Here is a 22,122-nt window from a genome sequence, read left to right on the forward strand (position 1 = left end):
TGTAGCATAAGTGATGATTTTCAACTTCAATCCGACCTTGACGCCATAACCTGGATAGCCAGGGTTGCCCGGTTCACCCTTTGGACCCACAGGACCCTAACAAAACCGCAAAGATCAGAATCCAGCATTAGAATTCTTTGACATTCTACCTAGACATGTTAAGCTAATAAATGATTCAAAAGACTGACTTACGGGAAATCCAGCTCGACCCGGAAAACCAGGTCCACCCTTGACGGAAACACACAAAAATTGTTAGGACGGACATATGATGCATTTTTTTAGGGATAAATGATATTCACAATTTACAAATTCTATAGCACGGAAATCTAAATATTAGCCAATTATGGCTATTGGTGTCAAAACAAAATTCATAGTTTTAAAGGCCATTAAGTAACAACAACTTGACCCAGGCCGAGCTCTCCAGTGCCTCGTGCACATTAGGGAGGTAGAGAGGAGACACAACCAAGTTGTGCTACTACAATTGAATACTTCCTAACTCTCAGAAGCCTGTACAATCGCAATAGCCTGGTGGGACTGATTATGGCCAGGGTCTCCAGTGCCTTGTGTACTGTATAAAAGGGTAGATAGGAGACACAACCTAGTTTGCAATTCCCCCTATAGAAAATATAACTATATTCTAATGAGTTTCAAAAATCCTTCTAATCTTTTTAATAAGTTGTGTTTACTGATTATGAAGGAGTAATCCAATGCCTCGCGCACATAATTAAGAGGTACAGAGTAATTGTAACCAAGTTCTGCAACTACCGTATTTTCCGCACTATAAGGCGCACCCAAAAGCCTTTATTTTTTTCAAAAGCTGACCATGTGCCTTATAATACATTGCGCCTTATTTATGGATCAATATTAAGTCGCAAAGTCTTGCAACTAATCCAAGCAGCCGCCGACTAGATTTTCCCCCCAACGCGAGTAGTCCGCGGTGTATGCTGGGATTTATATACTGGCGTTTCATTGGCTAACCAATGTGTCAATCATCATTTGAATCGATCACTATTGGCTAAAGTTATTTGGAGGTAAAGGGGGCGGATGTTTTTTATCATTTACTGGCTCGCATAGGCTAAGGGGCAAAACAAAGCCTGCAATTGGCCGAAAAAGATGAATGTGAATTGCATGTTAGGTCAAACTACGGCATAGAGGAAACAATATTTTACTATTCTGTACTGTATTTGTAAATATTTTACTCTCCTGGATTTACTACACTCACGGATATAAGAGGACCATGGTTGCACATTATTATTGAACACAACGACTTCGATGAGCTACTCCGGCTATATATTTTCCCAGTATCTTGTTTCAGACTGAACTCGATGTTTCTGTGATAAGCGGTGCAGATAATGGATGGAATGGAGTGTCTATTTTTAAATTCAACTCAATTCCAAGTGTTTATTGTCATATGCACAGTAAAGTTGCGAGCGAAAAAGAAAATAGAAACTAAGGAATGGTTGGCATTTCTTGAATCCCAAGACTTTAACCTTCCGAATGATATTTGGAACGATGCATTTGAGTGACATCGTACGGACACCGCATCCGCACGTGTCTACGATACGTATTTGCTTCTTTGCAAGCCTTCGGAATGTTAAGGGGGTAATAAGTTGGACTGAACTATCTGACTGTTTTGTCGACGTTCCCATTGTAGCGCCTTATAATCCAATGCGGCTTATGTATGTCAAATATAGGACCAAAAACTATTTTTTTGGGGTGCGCCCTATAACCCGGTGCGCCTTATAGTGCGGAAAATACGGTAATTCTATAGAAAATAAAAATATCTTATAACATACCTATATGCTTGGAATGTTTATAACAAGTCGTGTCTGGTGCTTCATGCACATCATATGGAGGTAGAAAGGATAAACGACGAAGTTGTGCTACTACTTATATAAAACATCTAAATCTAATATAAAGACAAACATAAATGCTTGGAATCTTTCAAACAAATAGTGTTGACTGAATATGGATGAGCTCTCCAGTGCCTTGCGCACATTGAAAAGAGATACAGAGGAGGCACAAACAAGTTTTGCCACTGTTTCTGTAGAAAATCAAATATATTCTAAAGGGGAACATAAATGCTTATCATATTTTTAACAAGTTGTGCTGACTGATTATGGGCAAGCTCTACAGTGCCTCGCACACATTATGAAGAGGTGAAGAGGAGACACAACCAAGTTGTGATACTATTTCTGGAGAAAATCCAATTATATAATAATAACATAAAATGCTTCGAACCTTTCTAGCGATTTGTGTGACGAATTCACTGGCATTGTGATGAGGCAAAGAGGACACACGATCAAGTTGTACTACTACTTCTGTAGAAAATCCAAATAAGGAGAGGATTATATATGCTTATAATCTTTCTAACGGGCCGTGTTGGATGATTGGATATTATAGCATGGCTCCAAATGACTAAATATTGGGCCTCCAGTGCCTCTTGCACATTATAAAGAGGGAAAAAGAAGACTTCTGTGAAAAATCAAAATAACTTTGAACGAACAACTTAAATGCGTTGAATCTTCTGAAAACAAGCATTGTCAGTTGATTGAATACAATAGTATAGTTAAAAGTAACTCATTTTCAGGTATTTTTCCTGATATCTTTGACATGAAATTTAATTATTAGTTATTTTTATCAAAAAGGTTTGATACACACCTGAGGGCCAACACCGCCAACAGCACTGTTAAACTGTAGTGAAAAAAAAATTTTTTTTAGTTCACAATATCTTTGCAAAGAAGTTTTAGCAACTTCCTCTTACATTGTCAGATGGTTGGTAAAATAATTGTCCAGGTGGTCCTGGTGGTCCAGGTGGACCGGGGAGTCCACTTCCGTCTCGACCAGGATCGCCTCGCTCTCCTTTATCGCCTTTTTCGCCTTTTGAGCCCTGTAATAAAGGAAACCACAAAAAATATAGAAAAGGTAAAGTTATATATGTTCTTGGGGGACAAAAATAAGACCAGGACCTGGACTCCAGGGAATCCGTCCAATCCCGGTTGTCCGTCTCGTCCTTCAGGACCTTCACTTCCTTTCTGACCGGCCAGACCTGGTAAACCTGGTTTGCCCTGCAGGAATCAACATAGTCTGGTTTTGAATAACTCAAATGGTTATAAATCTAAATCTATTGGTTACTTACTGGAAGTCCAGGCAAGCCAGATGGACCCTGAAAATACAAAGAAAATCTTCAATTTCTGCTTTGAAATGTGCTCTTAAAACATTAAAATGCTTTGTTGTTATTTTTTGTTTGTATTTATTCTTTTTTAAAAATTAATATTACTGTTTTCTATTCTGAGTACGGCAACCTCTTGTCTCCTGAAAGGCACTTTGAAATTAAATGTATTATTATTATTATTATATATTATCATCATAATTCTTAATGACTTGAAAATATGTCTTTGGCACTCAGGGTTGGGACACAGTTACTAGTTACCTGTTGAAGAATGTAATCTTAATGATATTTCATTGTGATCTGTTATATTTTTGTATCTTTTAATGTATCAGCAGATACAAAAAACGCAAATTATTCAATCATATTTTCTTCTGACCTGGCCTTTTCGTCAATTTATTCAACCCAGTGCGGCCCGCGCCCCAAGTTTTCCCACCCATGCTTAACCCTGAGGATAAACGGTGCAGATAATGGATGGATGGCTGCGATGACTCTTTGTTAACATTTTTTCTTGTGATCAAGGGTCTCCAACTTGGTGCCTGCGGCCACCAAGTAGACCCCTAAGACCACATGAGTATCTTGCGGACTGGTTCTTAAAATGTATAATGGGTCATTGTGATTTTCTAGGAAATGTGACTTCTTACTGGCATGGCACTGAGTGGATACCTCAACCTATTTTATCCTTTAACAATTTTTCATCAACCAAAAATTATTTTTTTCTATTACATTTTTTACATTCTGTTTTGTGTGTTCCATCAGTTTAGTAAATTCTATATCACCCTACGGTATTCCCTCACACAAATCTTAACAAATGTTTTCTGTATCCTAATTCAATCAATATAACAATGTCAAGTATGACAAGTTAGAATTGTTTTTATTGTCATTGATAACAACATAGTGAACATTGTTGACAACGAGAATAGACACGGCACTCCAGGGTAAACATGTAACGTAATTCAACTACTATAATATTAAAGTAATGTAACTTTACTCTAGATTACTTTTGAATGACTCCAATACTAAATGTGATGATAAAAGACACAATAAACAATACAAATCAAATGGCTAAATTTTGTTTAAGATAAATGTAACATTGAAATATAATTGGAGTAAACCAAGGTTGGGTAATTGCCTGTTGTCCAACAAAAAGTGCTTACATTTTAACCACGTAGTATAGTTTATTAACTCACAGAGTGCCAAAGACGGATTTTCACGTCATTCACTTTTTCCAGTGCGTTTTTGTTGTTGTAGTTTACAGGGCCTCGCACCCCAAAAATATATATAATCTGTGCCAAGGCTATTCATTTTGCGTGACAAACCGAGAATATACTACCTCACTTAGTCCCAAATACGTTTTTTTACGTCAATATATTAGTTTTCTGCGATAACAAACCTGTCTTCCTTCAGGTCCTCTTGCCCCAGGAATTCCATTAGAGAAAATCCCGCCAGATCCTTCTTCCATGTCGTCCTTTTGAAAAAACGTGAAAAATATTAAATATGTATTAATTTATATTTCATTTATTACTATTTGTTTTAATAATTGATTTAATATTTGCAATTTCAGTTGCAGTTTTTACTTTTGTCCACTTGGAGTCACTGTTTCCAAAACAAATTGAATGAGTGCATTTTTTGGGGGGGGGACTTCCATGTTTTTTAAAGGATTTAAATTCAAATATTTATATCCTTAAAACTGAAACTGACGTTTTGGGGGCCAGAACTTACAAATCCAACACGGACTCTGGACCCCGGGGGCCCGGGGGGTCCGGCAGGTCCCATGGGTCCAGGCAAACCGGCCAAACCAGGCTCTCCGTTTGGTCCCGGCAAGCCGGACTCTCCTTGAGCACCCTTGACAAAAAAACAAAAAACAAAAACAACACAACACCCCACACAAATGGTTCATTAAGGTGATTAGAATTAATTAACTGAAAAAAACAAAACAAAACTATATGATTACCTTTTGTCCACCTGGTCCTGGATGACCCAGTAAGCCAGAATCCCCCTGAAAAAAAACATACAAAAAGTTTCCCTGTGAATATACAAAATCAAAAGGGGGGTTATGTTATTACAAATGCCAGATTGACCTTTTCTCCCTTGGGCCCTGGGGCTCCCGGATGCCCGTCAACACCAGGTAAACCGGGCAAACCCTGTGGACCAGAACCTCGGGTCAGGATAAGTCGTCATAACATTTTTGAAACTTTTTTTTCCCCTATAATCTCCTGAATAGCTCATTCAAATTAAATTAAATGAGAATCATTCTAATTGGTAGTCAGTCTATGCGATTCCGTGTTATGTGTTGGCTTTAAATTAGCTACCTGACTACAATGCTAATTTGTAGCTAGTCTAAGTTCGCGTGTTGAGTGTTAGCAGGAACTTAGCCACCAGACTAAAATGCTACTCTGTAGCCAGTATATGAGGATTCAAGTGAAGTGTTAGCATGAAACTAACTACCTCACTACAGCGTTCCCCTGTAGCCAGTCTTTAGGATTTTGTATAAAATTTTAGCATAAAGCTATCTACCTGACTATGATGCTAATCTGTAGCCAGTCGATGCTATTTTGTGTTAAGGGTTAGCAATAAGCTAGCTTCCCAACTACGAAATTCATTTGTAGGCAGTCTGTGAGACTTTGTGTTAAGTGTTGATTAAATTGGCAACCTGACTACAATGCTGATCTCTAGCCAGTCTATGAAATCTCTTGTTAAGTGTTAGCATTAAGTTGGCTACCTGATTACAATATCAATCTGCCAGTCAGTATGATTAAGTCTAAAGTCTTAGCATGAATCCAGCTACCTGACAATGATGCTAATCTGTAGCCACCCTATGAGATTTTAAGTAATTTTTAGCATGAACCTGGAGAAAAAGGACTGACTACAACGTTAATCTGTAGCCAAGCAATGCAATTTTGTATAAAGTGTTAGCATGAATGTAGCTATCTAAGTACATGTGAATTGGTAGCCATTCTATGAGATGCCATATTAAGTGTTAGCATTTAGCCATTATTGTTGTTGTTTTTAATGCAAGTTTATTTTTCGGTGGCTTATTTTTGTTTCTAAAATCTCTCAACTGGCTCAGTAAAATGACAAAATTGCTAATCTGTAGCCAGTCTATGACATTAAGATAGCTATGTATTTTGTATTTAATGCAAAATGTAATGGTAAACTTTGGCACTTACAGGTTGCCCCGGTGCTCCATCTTGTCCAGGGGGACCAACTGCTACCGAATTGGATCCGGTATTTGGCGTAGCAAGACCGGGAACTCCAGGTGGGCCTGGTGGACCTGGTGGACCCGGCAGACCCTAAAATGAATAAAAAAAAAAAACACATGCTATGAAGAACTAAATATGCTCCATTGTTGGATTCAGCTTCAAAAATGTCTGTAATGAGCAACATTAGCAGTTTAGATTTTAGAACTGTACAGTTTTTGAGTAGAAGTTTTTGAAATGGATAAAGTCCCGATTTATCTCTTGTTTTATTTGGGTTTGAAATATTTGATTTGAGTCACTAAAAAACGGAAAAAAATCTGTTGAAAGACAATTCTGCATTAAAACAAATCCGGTCTTTCCTTTGTTATCGGACTTACCCGAACTGATTCCAGATCAGGAAATCCAGACCCCTCCATGTCCACGTAAGTCTGAAACATCAAAAACCATTACCCAAAAGAAACAGTCACTTTCCAGACTCGAGATTCACTCACAGATCTGCTCCCTGTTCCAGGAGGTCCTGGGGGTCCTGGTGGGCCCCTGGGGCCCGGTTGCCCCTCGCCACGGTCACCCTGTAAGCGTCACTCCTGTTAGCTTACCCACTACTGGTCAACAGTTGTTGTCTTTCTCACCTTGTCCCCTTTGAGTCCAGGATCTCCAGGGGTTCCTGGGAAGCCCCGAGGTCCATCTGGACCCTGAATCCAGAAGGAAGGTAATCGATCCAGATCCGTTCTTGTACCAAAACTAGTTTTTTAAGCTACTCACCCTTTTGCCGTCTTCTCCCGGATCTCCCTGTCACAAAACCTAGATTAGATTTCTGATACAGGTTTTGCCAGAATCTCAAAGGTCACTGACCGGTTCTCCATCCTCTCCTGGTGGTCCTTCGGGACCAGGGACCCCAGCTGGTCCTGGTGGTCCTCGAACGCCCGAGACACAAGAAGGATCAGAGCCCTCTTTGCAGACCAGGACCTCGGAGGGGGAGCCAGGTGGTCCTTGCGGACCTGTGGGGCCGGGTTCTCCTTTCTTACCCTGGTAGCCGAAACCGGCGCTGCCCTGGAGGACACAAAACTTTTAGCAGGTACGAAAAGCTGCTTTTGGTGAAGACATTTCCCACCTTTGCTCCTTTTTCTCCAGGTTCGCCCTAAAAATGTGGGCAAGATGTATTTTGTTAGCTTTTTATTTTGAAAAAGAAAATACAGAAAGCATTGACACCTTGGCCAATCTGGCTCCAGCGTGAGGGGACCCTGCCAAACCGGGCTCTCCTTTGGGCCCTGACACACCTCGGTCCCCTTTCTGTCCTCGGTCTCCTTTTTCTCCCTTGGGCCCAATTGATCCTAAAATAAACATTTATATCATAATTATTAGCATTTATTTTTAAAATTGATTATTATGTATTTATCACAGATTATTATTTATTTTTTGGATTATTACATAATTATTCCTTTAATTTATTTTGTTCAAATATTTTATTTATTCATCTATTTAATTATTATTTAATATATATTTTCCAATTCATTTTTATTGTTATTGTTTTTATTTAATCAAATCTCTTTATTGATGTATTTGATTATTATTTAGTCTTTTTTTTCTTTTTACATAATTTGATTTATTTATTGATTAGATTCTTATTTATTTTATTTCGGTACAAATTTAGCTTTTTATATATATATATATATATATATATATATATATATATATATATATATAATTTTTTTACTTTTCTATACATGTTTTATTTGTTTGTTATTTATCTATTTTATTTTGTATTTTTGTACATGTTTTTATTCATTTGACTATTATTCATTCATTTTTAATTTTACTTTAAAATCCCGACATACATTTAACTATTTTTTAATTATTTATTTATTTTCATTTAGTTTTTTTTACATACATTCAAACTGTTATTATTTTATAAATGTATTATTTTTTATTTAGTTTGTGTTTTTAAATAAATTCATTTATTCAAATATTTTTGATGATTAATTTTAATTTATTTTTAAATGTATTTTTCAATTTTTTTTTATTCATACAAAACAATATTCATTTTTTATTGATTTATTTATGATTATCACTACTATTTAGTGATGGCGACACCATGCAGAATTGCGCATGTCCACTAGATAGCGTGATTCGCTACTTGAGTTTGCAGTGTTAAATATATTTACTTAATATTTTTTTACACATTTATTTAATTCATTTGATAAATGTTTATCGACCATAATATTAATAATTGTTTTTTTGTTTTATTATTATCCTTATCACGATTATTTTATTAGGATCACCCAAGACCACTAGATGGTGGGATTCACTACTTCATATTTTTTAACCTACTTTATTTTTCGAACAATAGACTATAAAACTGTTTAAATTTAACAAAATCTAATGTAATACAAGTTTTTTCTTCTTTCAAATGATAATACAGTCATTATCTTCAGTGTACATGTGATCCTGATAACAATTCTGGATTTTTTGACAGCTCACCTGTGTGCGTCTCGGGTAACCTGGCCACCGGCGGCTGCTGAATAGGCCTCAGAGGTGGTGGCGCTGTCTGTTGAAAAAGAAAATAAATCACCTGTACATTATATGACATATATTTTAGGGGTTTCATTGTATTATGAACGATTCAGTATACATAAAATATGCCCCACATCTGTTTTCATATATAATTGAAAGAACTATTTTTTAAATTCTTTCCATTTTAATGTATTTTTTATGTATTGCTAATACTGACAGAAATAATAAAGTATGCCTGACATTTTTTAAATGTAATTGAAAGAAGCCATTTTTTTAAATTGGTTTTAATGTTTTATTTATTTACTCTTAAAACTCCCTTCAGTTTTTCAGATACAATCATAAGAAGCTATGTTTTTAACTTGTTGTTTTTTATTTTACTTTTTAATTTAAATATGTAGTTTGTAATAGTCTGTGCAGCCTTTTGAGACTCCTCGTTATTAAGGGTGTCACAAATAAACATGACTTGAATTGACTTGAATATATTCTTTATTTAACCAATATTAAAAAAGCCAAATACAGTATTTATTTTTTAACACAAATGACGAAAACTACGTGTGCCATTTTTTGTTCTGTTTTAAAAACAATTTTTATTAATCTTTTAATTTTTTAAGCAATGTTTACATATTAAAAACAAAGAAATCGGTCACATTAAAATTATATATATATATATATATATATATATATATATATATATATATATATATATATATATATATTTGCCTATTAGTTATATATTTTTAACAAAAAAAAATATTTGTAGGAAGATTTGTCAGTTGTCTGCTTGATTTGGCTTTTGTATTGTTTTTAATATTTTTTAATTGACTGCTAATATAGCCAAGAAATATGCTTGAAATAAAAAACTAAAAAAACAATTGCACGCAGTTTGTGATTTTTTTATGTACATTTTTATGTTTTTTGTGTGTATTTTTAATTTTAAAAAAAGCATTGAAAAGTGAATAAACACTTAAAATGTCCTCCCAAAACACGTAGATGTTCAAAAAGGCATTGCACTGTGATTGATGTCTTATTGCGTTAGAAATCCATTATGATTCATCATCTTTGATGTATCATAATTCCGGTGTAGTACACTTCATTTCCCGGGATATTGGTATTTTTCTCTCCAGTGCTCTAGAGTCAATTGTATGCAGTCATTTTTTTGTTGTTAAGTGTTTACATCGTCACACCAGCTGGTGGCGCCAAAGCTCTAAGAATTATTTTGCCTGCAAAGCAGACTGCATGAGTCCATGATCCTTGACGGTGATTGCTTGTGTTGCAGACATACCAATGAAAATTTCGAGTTTATTCATAAATATTAATATACATTATAATATTAATATTAATTCATTATTTCATACTTATAGTTCATAACCCCACAAGCTTTGTTTGGTGTAATGTCATTCATTTTATTTTTTTCCAGAATATGAACTGTTCTTTTGCCTGTCGGTCTTTGAGTTCGTTTGGGTTGGGATTTTTATTTTATTTTTGTATCCAATAATGTTGAAAACTCAAAGGACTTTCAAAGCCAATTTCTCCAGTACCATTAAAAGAAGAAATCCGGTGTGAATCATGCACTTTACAGAGCCCAAAATATATCTGCAACTTACATACTGTATGCAATTTTTAATCTTGGGTTCGCATTTATCAAGACATATGATTTTTTGACCTTGAGTAAATCACAAAAAAATGCACGGATCTGAACAATATGCGTGTAAAAATATTTGAGGCAACTCTCTCCCAATGTAGGTGCATAAAAATGACATATAGCTCACATTTTCAGTTGCAGGAAGTTCTTCTCCCTATTATGACTTACCACTGGGGAATAATACTTGAATTTTTTTCAATGGAACGTAATAAAAGTCTATAATTGATTCGATATCATTGCAGCAATACACATTTTCATAGTTCCCTGTTTAGGTGTAACATGCACCACCTGCACCTGTTATAGGAAAATGATCTACAAAGTAATGCAAGCTGCCGTTAATCACGAGGGAAATAGAAATGCAATGGCACAGCGAAGCCAACAGAAAGCAGTGTCGGCTTCATTTTGATGCAAACTTGTTGAGAAACAACAACAATTTCAAGCGTATACAAGCACTTTAATTTAAGCCCTCTCCAACTCTTGAAAACACAAATTTAGAATTCAAGCATTTTCAAGTATTTCAATCACCCGTACAAACCCTGCAGCTATTATTGTCCCCCTTCCCTCCCACCCACGGCCAATCATTCCTCACTTGTGACACAAACGGAGCGTCACCTGCCAGGAATGTCAAAAAGCTCCAGGGTAGGGGGTAGTGGTGGGAAGGGAGGCGGGGGGATTAACGCCCAGACCCCATTGATAATTAACGCGTGGCCTTGGGAGAGGCCTTAGCTCCGCCCCCTCACTGCGTCGCCAAGCAATGGCCTGCCTAAAAATTCTGCCTTGCAATTATTCACTCTGTCTTGACATAATTAATAACACGATAAGATAGTTGTTCATGTTGTGGGAGGGGTTTGGGGGGCAATTTCAATGTTGACGTCCAGTTTCCATGGTGACCAAAATTCCAAAGAAGCCCAAGAAAGGACAAGGTTCACATTTTTTTATTTTTCTCACATTAGTAAATCAACTAAACCTTCGAGTAGCATGCTACATTAAAACTTGGGTATTGAGTAATTAGTTACTTTTGTACCAACATATAAGTTACTTTTGAAATGCAGTAATCAATAAAGCATAAAAGCAGCTCTTCTGTTCAAAACATTGTTTTTTTAAATTGTAAATCAATAGGGATGATTGAAAATAATAATTATAATAAGAATAATAAAATAGGAATCCTAGTTACATTTGTAATAACATATTTGTTACTTTCGAAGTAGAGTAATAAATCAGCTGTTCTTTAAAATAAATTTTAATGATAAAATACTAAGTATAACAATTATGAATATTTATATTTAATAAATAATTCTAATAATAAAATAAAAATAGTCAAGTTATCTTTGAAATTATATGAATCCAGTTTGAAAGTAACATAAAAATGGTAACATCAGCGCTTCTGTAAAATAAAATAATTTCATTTTAATTACAAAATAATAGTGCTAAATGATAATACTAATAATCTAAAATAAATATTACATATCCTATTTTTTGTACTCAAGCCAATATTACGCTGGAAAAATAAACAAATTACATTCTTAAAACATTGGGATAAAATGTGGCTCACTTTAGTCACAATTGCTCTCATTTCAATAAATTAATTCTGTTTATCTTATAAAATAATTTAAAAAACATTTGAAATAAGCACATTTTTCCCTTTTTAGAAGATGGTGTATAAGGTTGTTCATTTGAAAATATTTTTGTACCTACATTAGAAAAACATATCTACACTGCCTAAATAAAGTATTCCCCCCCTCCCCAATAACTCATAATGCCAAATTTCAGGCTTCAAACTTAAAGTTAAAAAAACAAATAAACTATTTTCTAATAATCAACAACATGTGAGACACAATCGTGAAGTGGAACCAAATTATCTCAACATTTTTTATGATATTTACAAGGAAAAAAATTTAAAAGTAGGTGTTGCAAAAATATCAACACCTTGTTCTCACTGTCACAAAAAGTTCTCTGATGACATCTAAATGATTCAATGTAGACCTAAATTATTAATATTGACACACAAAGTGTACCTGTGTGTCATTAATTCTCTGTTAAAATGCACCTAAACAGAGAGCATTATGAAGCAGTATAGCAGTATTATGAAGACCAAAGAATGCACCAGACAGATCTGTGATAAAATTGTGGAGAAGTTCAAAGCAAGGAATGGGATACGGAAGATTCGCAGCATTTTTTTAGATTTTGGAGCACTGTGAGAGAAATAATATCAAAATGGAGAGAGCATAAAACCACTGCAAACCTACCAAGACGTGGCTATCTCTCTAAATTTTTAGCCCAAACAAATGGAAAACTAATCAGAGAAACAACCAAGAGGCGCAGAATCACATCGGATGACCTGCAGACCAAAGAATGCATCAGACAGATCTGTGATAAAATTGTGGAAAAGTTCCAAGCAGGAATGCGATACGGAAGATTCGCAGCATTTTTTTAGATTTTGGAGCACTGTGAGAGAAACAATATCAAAATGGAGAGAGCATAAAACCACTGCAAACCTACCAAGATGTGGCTATCCCTCTAAATTTTCAGCCCAAACAAATATAAAACTAATCAGAGAAGCAACCAAGAGACGCAGGATCACATCGGATGACCTGCGGGCATATACCGCGGTGATGGGACAATCTGTGCATAAGTCAACTATTAGTCGTACTCTGCATAAATCTGCCTTTTAAGTGAAGTGTTGCAAGAAGAAAGCCCTTTCTGAAAGTTAACCATAAAAAGGCCATATTGGCATTTGCAAAAATCCATATGGGAGACAAAATTAACATGTGGAGCAAAGTGTTCTGTTCAAATGAGACCAAAACTGTTTGCGCTGAATGTAAAGTGTTACGTTTGGCGTAAAAGTAACATTGCACATCCCCACTGTCAAACATGGGGGTAGCAGCATCAGGCTCTGGGTTAATTTTCTTCAGTAGGCACTGGAAAAATCGTTAGAGTTGATGCGAAGATGAATGGAGCCAGATGTATTTCTAAAATGCACCCTATCTATATTTTATATGTATAGATTTTCTTGAAAAATGAACAGACACATTACATGATCTGAGTGGGACACTGCAAAGACATAAAATTCCTGCATGACGAAACAGAAACTTTTCCTTATCGCGACTTTTTGTCCAGACACGTCTGAGTTGTAACGATCGGAGAGGACGGACATCACACGTGGGAAAAAAATGCAAAAAAATCAATAAAATTTGCTCAGGAGCAGCTGTTGCATTTTTCCTGATGATGACATTTTAATGAAGACATTTTGCTGTCTAGACGGAAAGATGGCAATGCTAGCCCTGCCCACTTTTGTCTGCTGCACAGCTTTGACACTTAAATTTTTTTGTAATATATATTATAAAGAATTATATTATAAAGAATTATACATATTATAAAGAATTGTATTATATATATATATATATATATATATATATATGTAAAATGGGAAAACGTTTCCTCACCGTCCAGGTATGTTTTTCCACAGGTGGTTTGCTTTGCACCATTCCGCTTCCTTCTCCTGAGCTCTGAAAAAACAAACAAGCATGCGCTCAGAGTCTGTTCAATCAGATTATTAGACCATAAAAAAAAACAATAAATGATAACTTTAAGCCTGCCCTAATAAAAAAAATATACAGTAAGACAATATAATATAATTTCATATAACATGGGCAGTATTTTGTGCAAATTAATAAAATATAATATGGTTTATTATACTTTAAAACAGAAGATAAAAATGTAATTTACTATGAAACAGATAATACAATATTACATTTTTATTTATAATATAATACTACATAAATTATTATGCAATAAAATAAAAAAGAATATGGTATAATATAATATCAAATAAAAGGATACAACACAATTATATAATACAATATGGAAATAAAATATACAATACTTTTCAATAAAAAAATATCGTATGATATAGTAGAAAAAAATAATTTAATGCAATTTAAAATACTAAGGATGGAAAAATATATTTGATACAATTTATGGTGATTTAATATAATATGGATAATCTATTAATTTAAGAATATAATGTAATAGAATATCTATAATGAAATAAAATATAATAATACAACAGTACAAATAAAACATACAATACAATACAAAAGAATATAGGCAGAATATATAACATTATTATTATTATATGGAGAATAATAGTAATAAAAATAATTACAGGATTTTTTTGATAAAACATAATAAAAAATAATATGCTGAGGTCCAGCTCATATCTTAAGAAAAGGATGACACTGAAGAGCAACAGCAACCAGATGATGAAGGTGTTATACCCCAGTCAGACCAGGAGGCTTATCCTGCAACTGGTAACCATGTAAACGAGTACTTTCTATTTCATGAGGAGGAGCAAATACTAACCCCCCAAACACGGCCTGGAGAGGGATAGGTGCCGCTAGGCTGTACTTGACCAAGACACACCACAGGAAGTGGTGTACCTATGACCCTCGTGGTTAAGGGATCTGTGAGCCGTAATAATATAGTGTAATAGAATATAATACAAATAAATATTAAATAATTCAATGTAACATAAAATTATATTGAAAAGTATTACATTAAAATATACGATAGTACAATATATGAGTTAATAAAATTAAAATAATATCACTTCTCCTAAAACATATAAAAAAGTAACATACAGATTAATGATACTTTTAAATGTTAGTCTCAAAATCACAATAAAAAAAATAAAAAGAAAGGGAAAGTTCTCCTTTTAATTCAAAGATTATCATTACTGTTGTTTTTTTGTGTTCAATAAAAAAAACTGCAAATTTTAAATGGCATATAAATGAAACAGTCTTGTCAATAAAATCCCGCAACTAATATTTGTTCCCAAATGCTTAAAAACCCTTATTACAGGCGAGCGAGCGTGCAGTGACACGCTTCTCTGTCGGAAAGTTTCTCCCGGAAAACAGCTGCCGCTCAAGTGATCTCTTATTGTGAAAGGAAAAAAAACATCCTGTGACTGACAGCTTGTCATTTTACACACGGAATGTCATACCAGTTGTTAGAAAAATTCAAAGTATTTATGTTCCTTATTAGATATAGTTGTATTATTTTCCCAAAATAGTAGCTTAACTTGGTCGTGTCTCCACTGTACCTTTTCTTAACTTTGATGTTGTCGTTGGGTGAAAATGACCCGCCACTGTGTTAAAATCCCCAGATTTATTTTTCTTAGCATTCGGAATGTGCGACATTCAGTATTGGAGCACTTATTTAGGTATTTCGACGTAATGAAGAAACCCATTATTATAAACATCAACCACTTTCAGGAACATGAGCAAAGAGATGCTGACCATGTCAGAGTCGTCGTCATCTTCTTCGCAATGCCTCTCGGCGGCTCGGGGGTCCCCAACCACTCTCAGCTCGCTGATCACACCCTGAAGATAGAAAATGTGGTACAATTATAAGGATAAAAACAATAATATATTTCATTATTTAAAACAACATGAACTTGGACTAACTCAAATCAGGTCAATTAGTCAAAATGAACAGAATTTTCTACAGGAAAAGTTACTGGAACACCAAAAAATGTTTCTGATTCTGAAAGACATGGTGAGTGGATTTTGGGATTAAGAAAAAACGAAAGAGTAGATATTTTTACCAAACAATGATTTGCTTTCTGTAATTTAAGAAGTTACAACATAATGCAAACATATTGTATAGTAGGACAATGGTCCTTGAGAAAAAAAATGAAACGTAAAACTTAAAATTCTGGGCAATCGTATCTCGAGGAACTGTTCCAATTAGTGACTGACCTGATCGTCCCAAGATTCTATTAAATCTACATACCAGAAACTTGTCAGGATCCGAACCCCCAGCCTGCCCCACAAAGACCCCGGCCCCAGCTTCCAGTTCCATCTCATCTGGTGATCTCTCCAATCGCAGCACTCGAGGATCGATATCGCAGTTAAGGTACAGCATGGCCTTATCATCCTTCACTGCGATGGCGAACCGGGTCCAGGTGTCCCTCAGGGAGTCCACTGGGAACCTGGCAGCTTCGTAGGACGTCTCGGAGTCGGGTTCCGTGTAGTAAAGGATGATGTTCTGCTTCCCGGCCTGGACTGGGGACAGTTTGACGCCCACGTACATGATCTGTTGCGTGGCGTCCGTGACTGAGAAGATCACGCCGCCCTGGTCGGAGGTGGGTTTCAGGTGGAAGATAAGGGAGAAGTCCCGGTAGAAGGGGCTAGGAAGGTGGGCGCGGGCCAGCTGGCCAGTGTTGGCATTGGGACCAAAGACGTAGCCAGGGGTGGAGTCAGGCCCGTGGACTTTAGTGATCTCTGGGGGAGGAGGGTCTCCGATCAGCTGCAGCAGGGAGATGCCACTGTATTCTGAAAGTAAGAAAAGAAGAATTTAAGTTGGACTGTTTGCAAAGAACTGTGGTGAGTGTGGACCTGAGGGCAGATTTAGCAGGGTTTGGGTAAGGATTTATGAGGGTAAACAAGGACAACTAAAACATTCAATAAAAAATACGGTCTAGAAAAGTCACGGCTAGCAGAGTCAATCAACACAAATAGGAACACAGTCCGATAGCAGTCAAGGCCGGCAGAGTCCAAAAGGTCCAAGGCCCGTCTACATCCAGACAAATTATCCTCAACTTGCAGGTAAACAAGATCTTAAGGAACTGGTTTACTAGAAAAACCTGAAGTCAAAGCTAAAACCAACTTGAGTCAAGGTGTGTAATGACTGGTAGACATAGACCCAAGCTCTGTGCTGTCCCTGATTTGTTTCTGTGGACAGTCAAACAGGCAAACCCCAAAACCAGGTGAAGTTCCAAGAACTTTACATCACATTGTTTTGGTTTTATGGACATGGCTCGTTTGTGGTCTACCGCGAACTCGTCTTAGGAAAGCCAATAGAGCTTTTTTCTGCTGTCTCTGGTCTGTTTGGACACCAGTTCCTTCAAAGCCGGAGTCATAAAGTCCATCAATGTGGTACCGCCTCAAGTGACTGACACTGCACCATTGTTCAGAGTCCATCAGCTGGGCCCCATGCATGGTGACCTCATTCCTCCATCTCCCTGGGTGACTGACTGCCGCTTTTTACAAGACAAATGAAGCGGGCTTAAGCTAACAAAACGTCGACAGAACTCGGTGTGGACGTGTCTGACATCCCACATCAGAGGAACTCGTATTCCTGATTACAAACAGTCATGTTTTGATGGCATATCACTCAAAGTCTTCATTCTTTGAAGACAAGCTTTGCTTTACCGCCCGGCGTTCAGGGTTTAAGTTCCCTTAGCAGGTTCAAAGCCTCCCTGCTGCCGTAAATGCCGGAGATCAGTGGGGTCTGCGGTTGTCTGTGTCAAGATCCTAAACACATAGGGTGTTTGTGTCTCACTTTATGCTAGACAACCCGTGACACGAATCGGAACATTACTGTTTGCTGTTTTGAACCCCTGTTGACAAGAAATCGAGTCTTAACAGGACTGCGATACAGTCAACCCTCGCTATACCGCAGTTCACTTTTCACTATTTCCATACTTCGCTGATTAGCATGGTGTGTTGTGTTCTTGTCACCATCTGCACTCTGAGGCTTGCTTATCTGTGTGCTTTCTCTCTCACTCTCTCTCTTTCTTAACCACTCTCTCTCCTTCTTGTTTTCTCTTGGTTGGCCTTACCTTATTCAGTCACTCACTTTCTGGAATTATTTTGTTCAAGGCATTGACGTTTTTTGATATATATATATATATATATATATATTTTTTTTTCCCCAATGTGGAATATCGTGTAACAAGTTTAAATTTATTTATCCATGGGATCCAAGGCTTATAGTGATGCTAAAGGAGGGAGCAAAAACATAACCATATAAATAAAGTTTGGGATGATCAAAAAATGTGCAGAAGGCACACAAATCAATACGTTCCATGGCCGACTACCATTAAAAATAAAAGGGCGATTAAAGCAAAGAAATTTTCTAAAGGAATGAAAATCTTTGCAAGTTTTATAATCAATTTTATTTAAATCTAGTATCTCAACCCCAATCTGCATCCACCTTCTAACTCTAATGTACCAGCTCAAATCAAATCACACAATAGCTCAAACCAATTTTATTCTCTCCTTTACATGTATATTCATTGTACACGTATATTGCACATAAGTAGTTCTTACTATATACCATTCTGTTATTTCAGTGTTTTTATCTGAGGAGGTTGAAGCTAAATTACCTTTGGATTTGATATCCTGCTGTACGGCAAGATCACTGTGCTATCCCTATTTCATGTCGTATCCTGGGGTTCTACTATATTAGCATATTGCATGACTTTACTAAAGGTCAAAGCAAAAAAAGTTAATTCTGGTTTCAGGGTCCTTGACTACTTATGCTAATGCCAGCATCTAGCACCGTGGACATGACCACTACCTGCATGGGGAAACGGCATTTCTTGGGGAGCAAATCTTGTTTTAGCTGCTGGCATCACTTTAGAGGTTAATGCAAAAACATATTTGCAGCTAACTCCGGGTTTGTGGACCTTAACTACTGATGCAAATGCTAACATTGTGGACAAGACTGCTAGCTGCATTAGCAAACAGCATTTCATTGGGTGTTAGAATGGCTTTAGTCACTAGCATCAATTAAGAAGTTAATGTAAAAAAAAAAAAAAGGTGCTCATTCTGGTTTTGCGGACCTTACTTACTGATAGGAAGGCTAGCATTGTGGACATGACAAAACACATTTACAGCTTATTCCGGCTGTAGCTAATTATGGATTCTAATGTTTATATCTGGAATACCGGGGTTTGGAATGCATTGCCATAGATAGATAGATGGATGGATCTTAATAGTAGGTTTCTATCCTCGCCATACGACAATTTCACTTGGCGATCCCCACCTCAAAACGTATTCATGTCATATTGAACATAAACTTGAAAGGAATCTTTATAAAATATTTCCTCACAAACACCAGAAAAAAATGATTCTTTACGAAAATGTAGAACCAGGAAAGATCTTCAGATTCATTTCCTCCGTTCCACTTCCTGATTAATTCACCAAAGGGATGTCAAACTTTTCCTTGAAATGTGAGTCATGGAAACCTCCCAGACCCCTTCATTAAATGTCTCACCATTTCCAAACAGGTGTGCATGCATCCAAGACTCTTTAAACAAGACTTGAAATTGTGGTGAAGAGAAATAAAAAATATTGCATCTTAGAGATGAGTGAACTCAAGTTTTTAGTGACCTATCAAGAAAAACTGAACTGTAGGTCACCATATATATATATATATATATATATATATATATATATATATATATATATATATATATATATATATATATACACACACACCATATCAATAGCAATACAAAAGGTAACTCCGCCATATCGCAGTTCCACTTTCGTGTCAGCAGTGAATCAGATTTTTGTATAGTTTGCGAAATTTCTGTTCAAACCAATCAGAGAACAGCCTTCTGTTTCAATGGTGCTGATTGGAGGGATTCAATTGAGTACTTTATGTGCTTCGAAGCTGATAACCCCGTATACATGGCTTTTACAACATTCCTCTACGAGGGGGATGTTGCGACGCTTGTTTCCGCATTTGACTTTTGACATTAAATCAAAACATGATTTAATTCATGTAAATCAAACAAAATCAATGAAACACTTGAGCTTGTTTCTCCAAAAGTGAGCTCTGTTGCTGCGTCCCGTCTGCTAACAAGTTGTGCTCGTATGTGGCTTGCTAGAAGAATGGACTTACACAATATATGGATGGATACAACAGTGGCATTCTTGCCACAGGGGCAGAAAATAAAACTGAAGTGTCTCAAGGAAATCAACAAATACACACAAGGCTTATATAGCGAGTCAGCCGAGGTTTGCGCGTATCATTCGTCTCTGTACTACAAGTCCCACAGTGCTTTACAGTATCAAAGCATGAGGAAAACTATGCGGACTTAATATATTTCTACCCTGGTCATATCCCACAAGAGGGGTGACCGACAGCAAGACAAATACATACAAAAACAAAGAAAATTTAAAAAAGAACACACACAAAAAAACTTAAAATAAAAGCAAAAAACACACACAGAAACGTTTGGACCATGGCCAACCCAAATGCCCAAACAAGTTAAGCACCTCGGCACCCAAGTTGGTCATGCTTTCGTCCCTCCAGATGAAACGGGACACAAGAAAACGGCCATGTCACTCGGGTCACAGTGACACAACACACTCTTCTGATCAACAGCAGGGCCCGACAGCTTTCACTGGTTTAACCCTGCCACATCATACAGGTGCCCTGTCCGTCCCTTAGAACGCGTTCAAACATCCCACTATCCTTTTACAGACACCTCTCCACTCATTCCTATCACCAACAAGAGCTGTAGCTTCCACTAAATATAGACCTCTTTCCTGCAGAGCACTAATCACACCATCCATCCACCACGCAAATAGGCGTTGTTTCCGCATTTGACTTAATATTATATATATATATATATATATATATATATATATATATATATATATATGTATATATAAAATGTATGAACCCAAAAAAAACAAGTAACTACTGTATTGACCTTTTTAGAAAAAAAAAAAAACCTATTTTCTAAGACCACTGCAAGGTGCTAACGCAGGGGTCGGGAACCTATGGCTCGCGAGCCATATATGGCTCTTGCTATGAATATCTATGGCTCAGAGACAAATTTGATTGCATGCAAAATTTCTCCATCCTATTCGAAACTTGAGTTGTCCGTCCTATTCAGGTACACGCAAAGCCAATCCAGAGCTAAGTCTTACGGCGTTACTTCGCAGTATATATAGGGCACATTTTTCACTACAATTTACAGTCAAGGTGTCGCACAAAAAAGGGGGGAAAAAAACTCGTTTTGGCTGTACAACGCTAAAGAATCCTTTATATAAAAGTTCACTATATAATCTGTGTTCAGTGTTCAGATACCTTATGATGAATCCACAGAACACACTGTAAATACGCCAAAACACCGGAAGAGAACTTAGTTTTTTGATTGGGTGAGTGGGATCGATGGGTGGAGCCATGCAAAAAGCGCAAGCACTCCCTCCCATCTCTCGCCCTACGCCATCTGCGCCAAAAGTGAGCTCATCAGGCTCCCTATTTGCAGAATGTTGTGAGGTTTTTTTGCATCTGGTTTTGAAACCAATATGTATGAAAAAAAAGGGTCAAAAGGAGTTTAACCGATCTTGAGTAATTGCAAGAAAGAGACAATTTTAAAGTGGTATGTTTGTTGATTTTGGGACAGGGGCTCTGGCATTATTCTCTTTTCATAATTTTTATCAAATCATCAAAAATAAATGTGCTGAAGACTAAGCTTTTGTCTGGGGTGCGGGTTTAGCAATTTTGTAAATTTGTCTCATAATATATGGTGTGGCTCTTTTCCAAAATAAAATTAATATTTTTTGCTTTTATGGCTCTTGAGTCAAAAAGGTTCCCGACCCCTGTGCTAACGTCTCCCCCCAAAAACAGTTCCAGTAGGATTGAACGTTTTAGACCATGGTAGCAAAATAACTTCACAGACTCTTCACTGAACAATAACTTAGTTTTAAATGCCCATTTTACATACCTCCGGGGTTTTTTTCCAGGTAACGAACATGCTGTGGTGTGAGGGCTCGCGTCTCAAAGGATGTTTA

General features: G+C 36.4%; 1 protein-coding gene across 1 annotated transcript in view; it reads right to left on the reverse strand.

Moving 5' to 3' along the window:
* The window catches only part of col18a1a (collagen type XVIII alpha 1 chain a), a 34,946-nt gene that overhangs the window by 7,781 nt on the left and 5,043 nt on the right, over nucleotides 1-22,122 (reverse strand). Inside the window, exons 2-23 of the mRNA XM_088353093.1 lie at nucleotides 16,316-16,857; nucleotides 15,820-15,903; nucleotides 13,966-14,028; nucleotides 8,848-8,914; nucleotides 7,579-7,700; nucleotides 7,481-7,507; nucleotides 7,222-7,419; nucleotides 7,132-7,158; nucleotides 6,999-7,061; nucleotides 6,861-6,938; nucleotides 6,747-6,797; nucleotides 6,340-6,462; nucleotides 5,251-5,313; nucleotides 5,124-5,168; nucleotides 4,892-5,014; nucleotides 4,563-4,637; nucleotides 3,140-3,166; nucleotides 2,970-3,068; nucleotides 2,765-2,890; nucleotides 2,662-2,694; nucleotides 193-228; nucleotides 37-96 (exon numbers count right to left, since the gene is read on the reverse strand). Of these exons, the coding sequence (XP_088209219.1) occupies nucleotides 37-96; nucleotides 193-228; nucleotides 2,662-2,694; nucleotides 2,765-2,890; nucleotides 2,970-3,068; nucleotides 3,140-3,166; nucleotides 4,563-4,637; nucleotides 4,892-5,014; nucleotides 5,124-5,168; nucleotides 5,251-5,313; nucleotides 6,340-6,462; nucleotides 6,747-6,797; nucleotides 6,861-6,938; nucleotides 6,999-7,061; nucleotides 7,132-7,158; nucleotides 7,222-7,419; nucleotides 7,481-7,507; nucleotides 7,579-7,700; nucleotides 8,848-8,914; nucleotides 13,966-14,028; nucleotides 15,820-15,903; nucleotides 16,316-16,857 (2,132 nt within the window). The remainder of the gene's footprint in view (nucleotides 1-36; nucleotides 97-192; nucleotides 229-2,661; nucleotides 2,695-2,764; nucleotides 2,891-2,969; nucleotides 3,069-3,139; nucleotides 3,167-4,562; nucleotides 4,638-4,891; nucleotides 5,015-5,123; nucleotides 5,169-5,250; nucleotides 5,314-6,339; nucleotides 6,463-6,746; nucleotides 6,798-6,860; nucleotides 6,939-6,998; nucleotides 7,062-7,131; nucleotides 7,159-7,221; nucleotides 7,420-7,480; nucleotides 7,508-7,578; nucleotides 7,701-8,847; nucleotides 8,915-13,965; nucleotides 14,029-15,819; nucleotides 15,904-16,315; nucleotides 16,858-22,122) is intronic.

The sequence above is a fragment of the Urocampus carinirostris genome, chromosome 14, assembly GCF_059441175.1.
Source record: "Urocampus carinirostris isolate Australia breed hairy pipefish chromosome 14, RoL_Ucar_1.0, whole genome shotgun sequence".
Taxonomy (NCBI): domain Eukaryota; kingdom Metazoa; phylum Chordata; class Actinopteri; order Syngnathiformes; family Syngnathidae; genus Urocampus; species Urocampus carinirostris.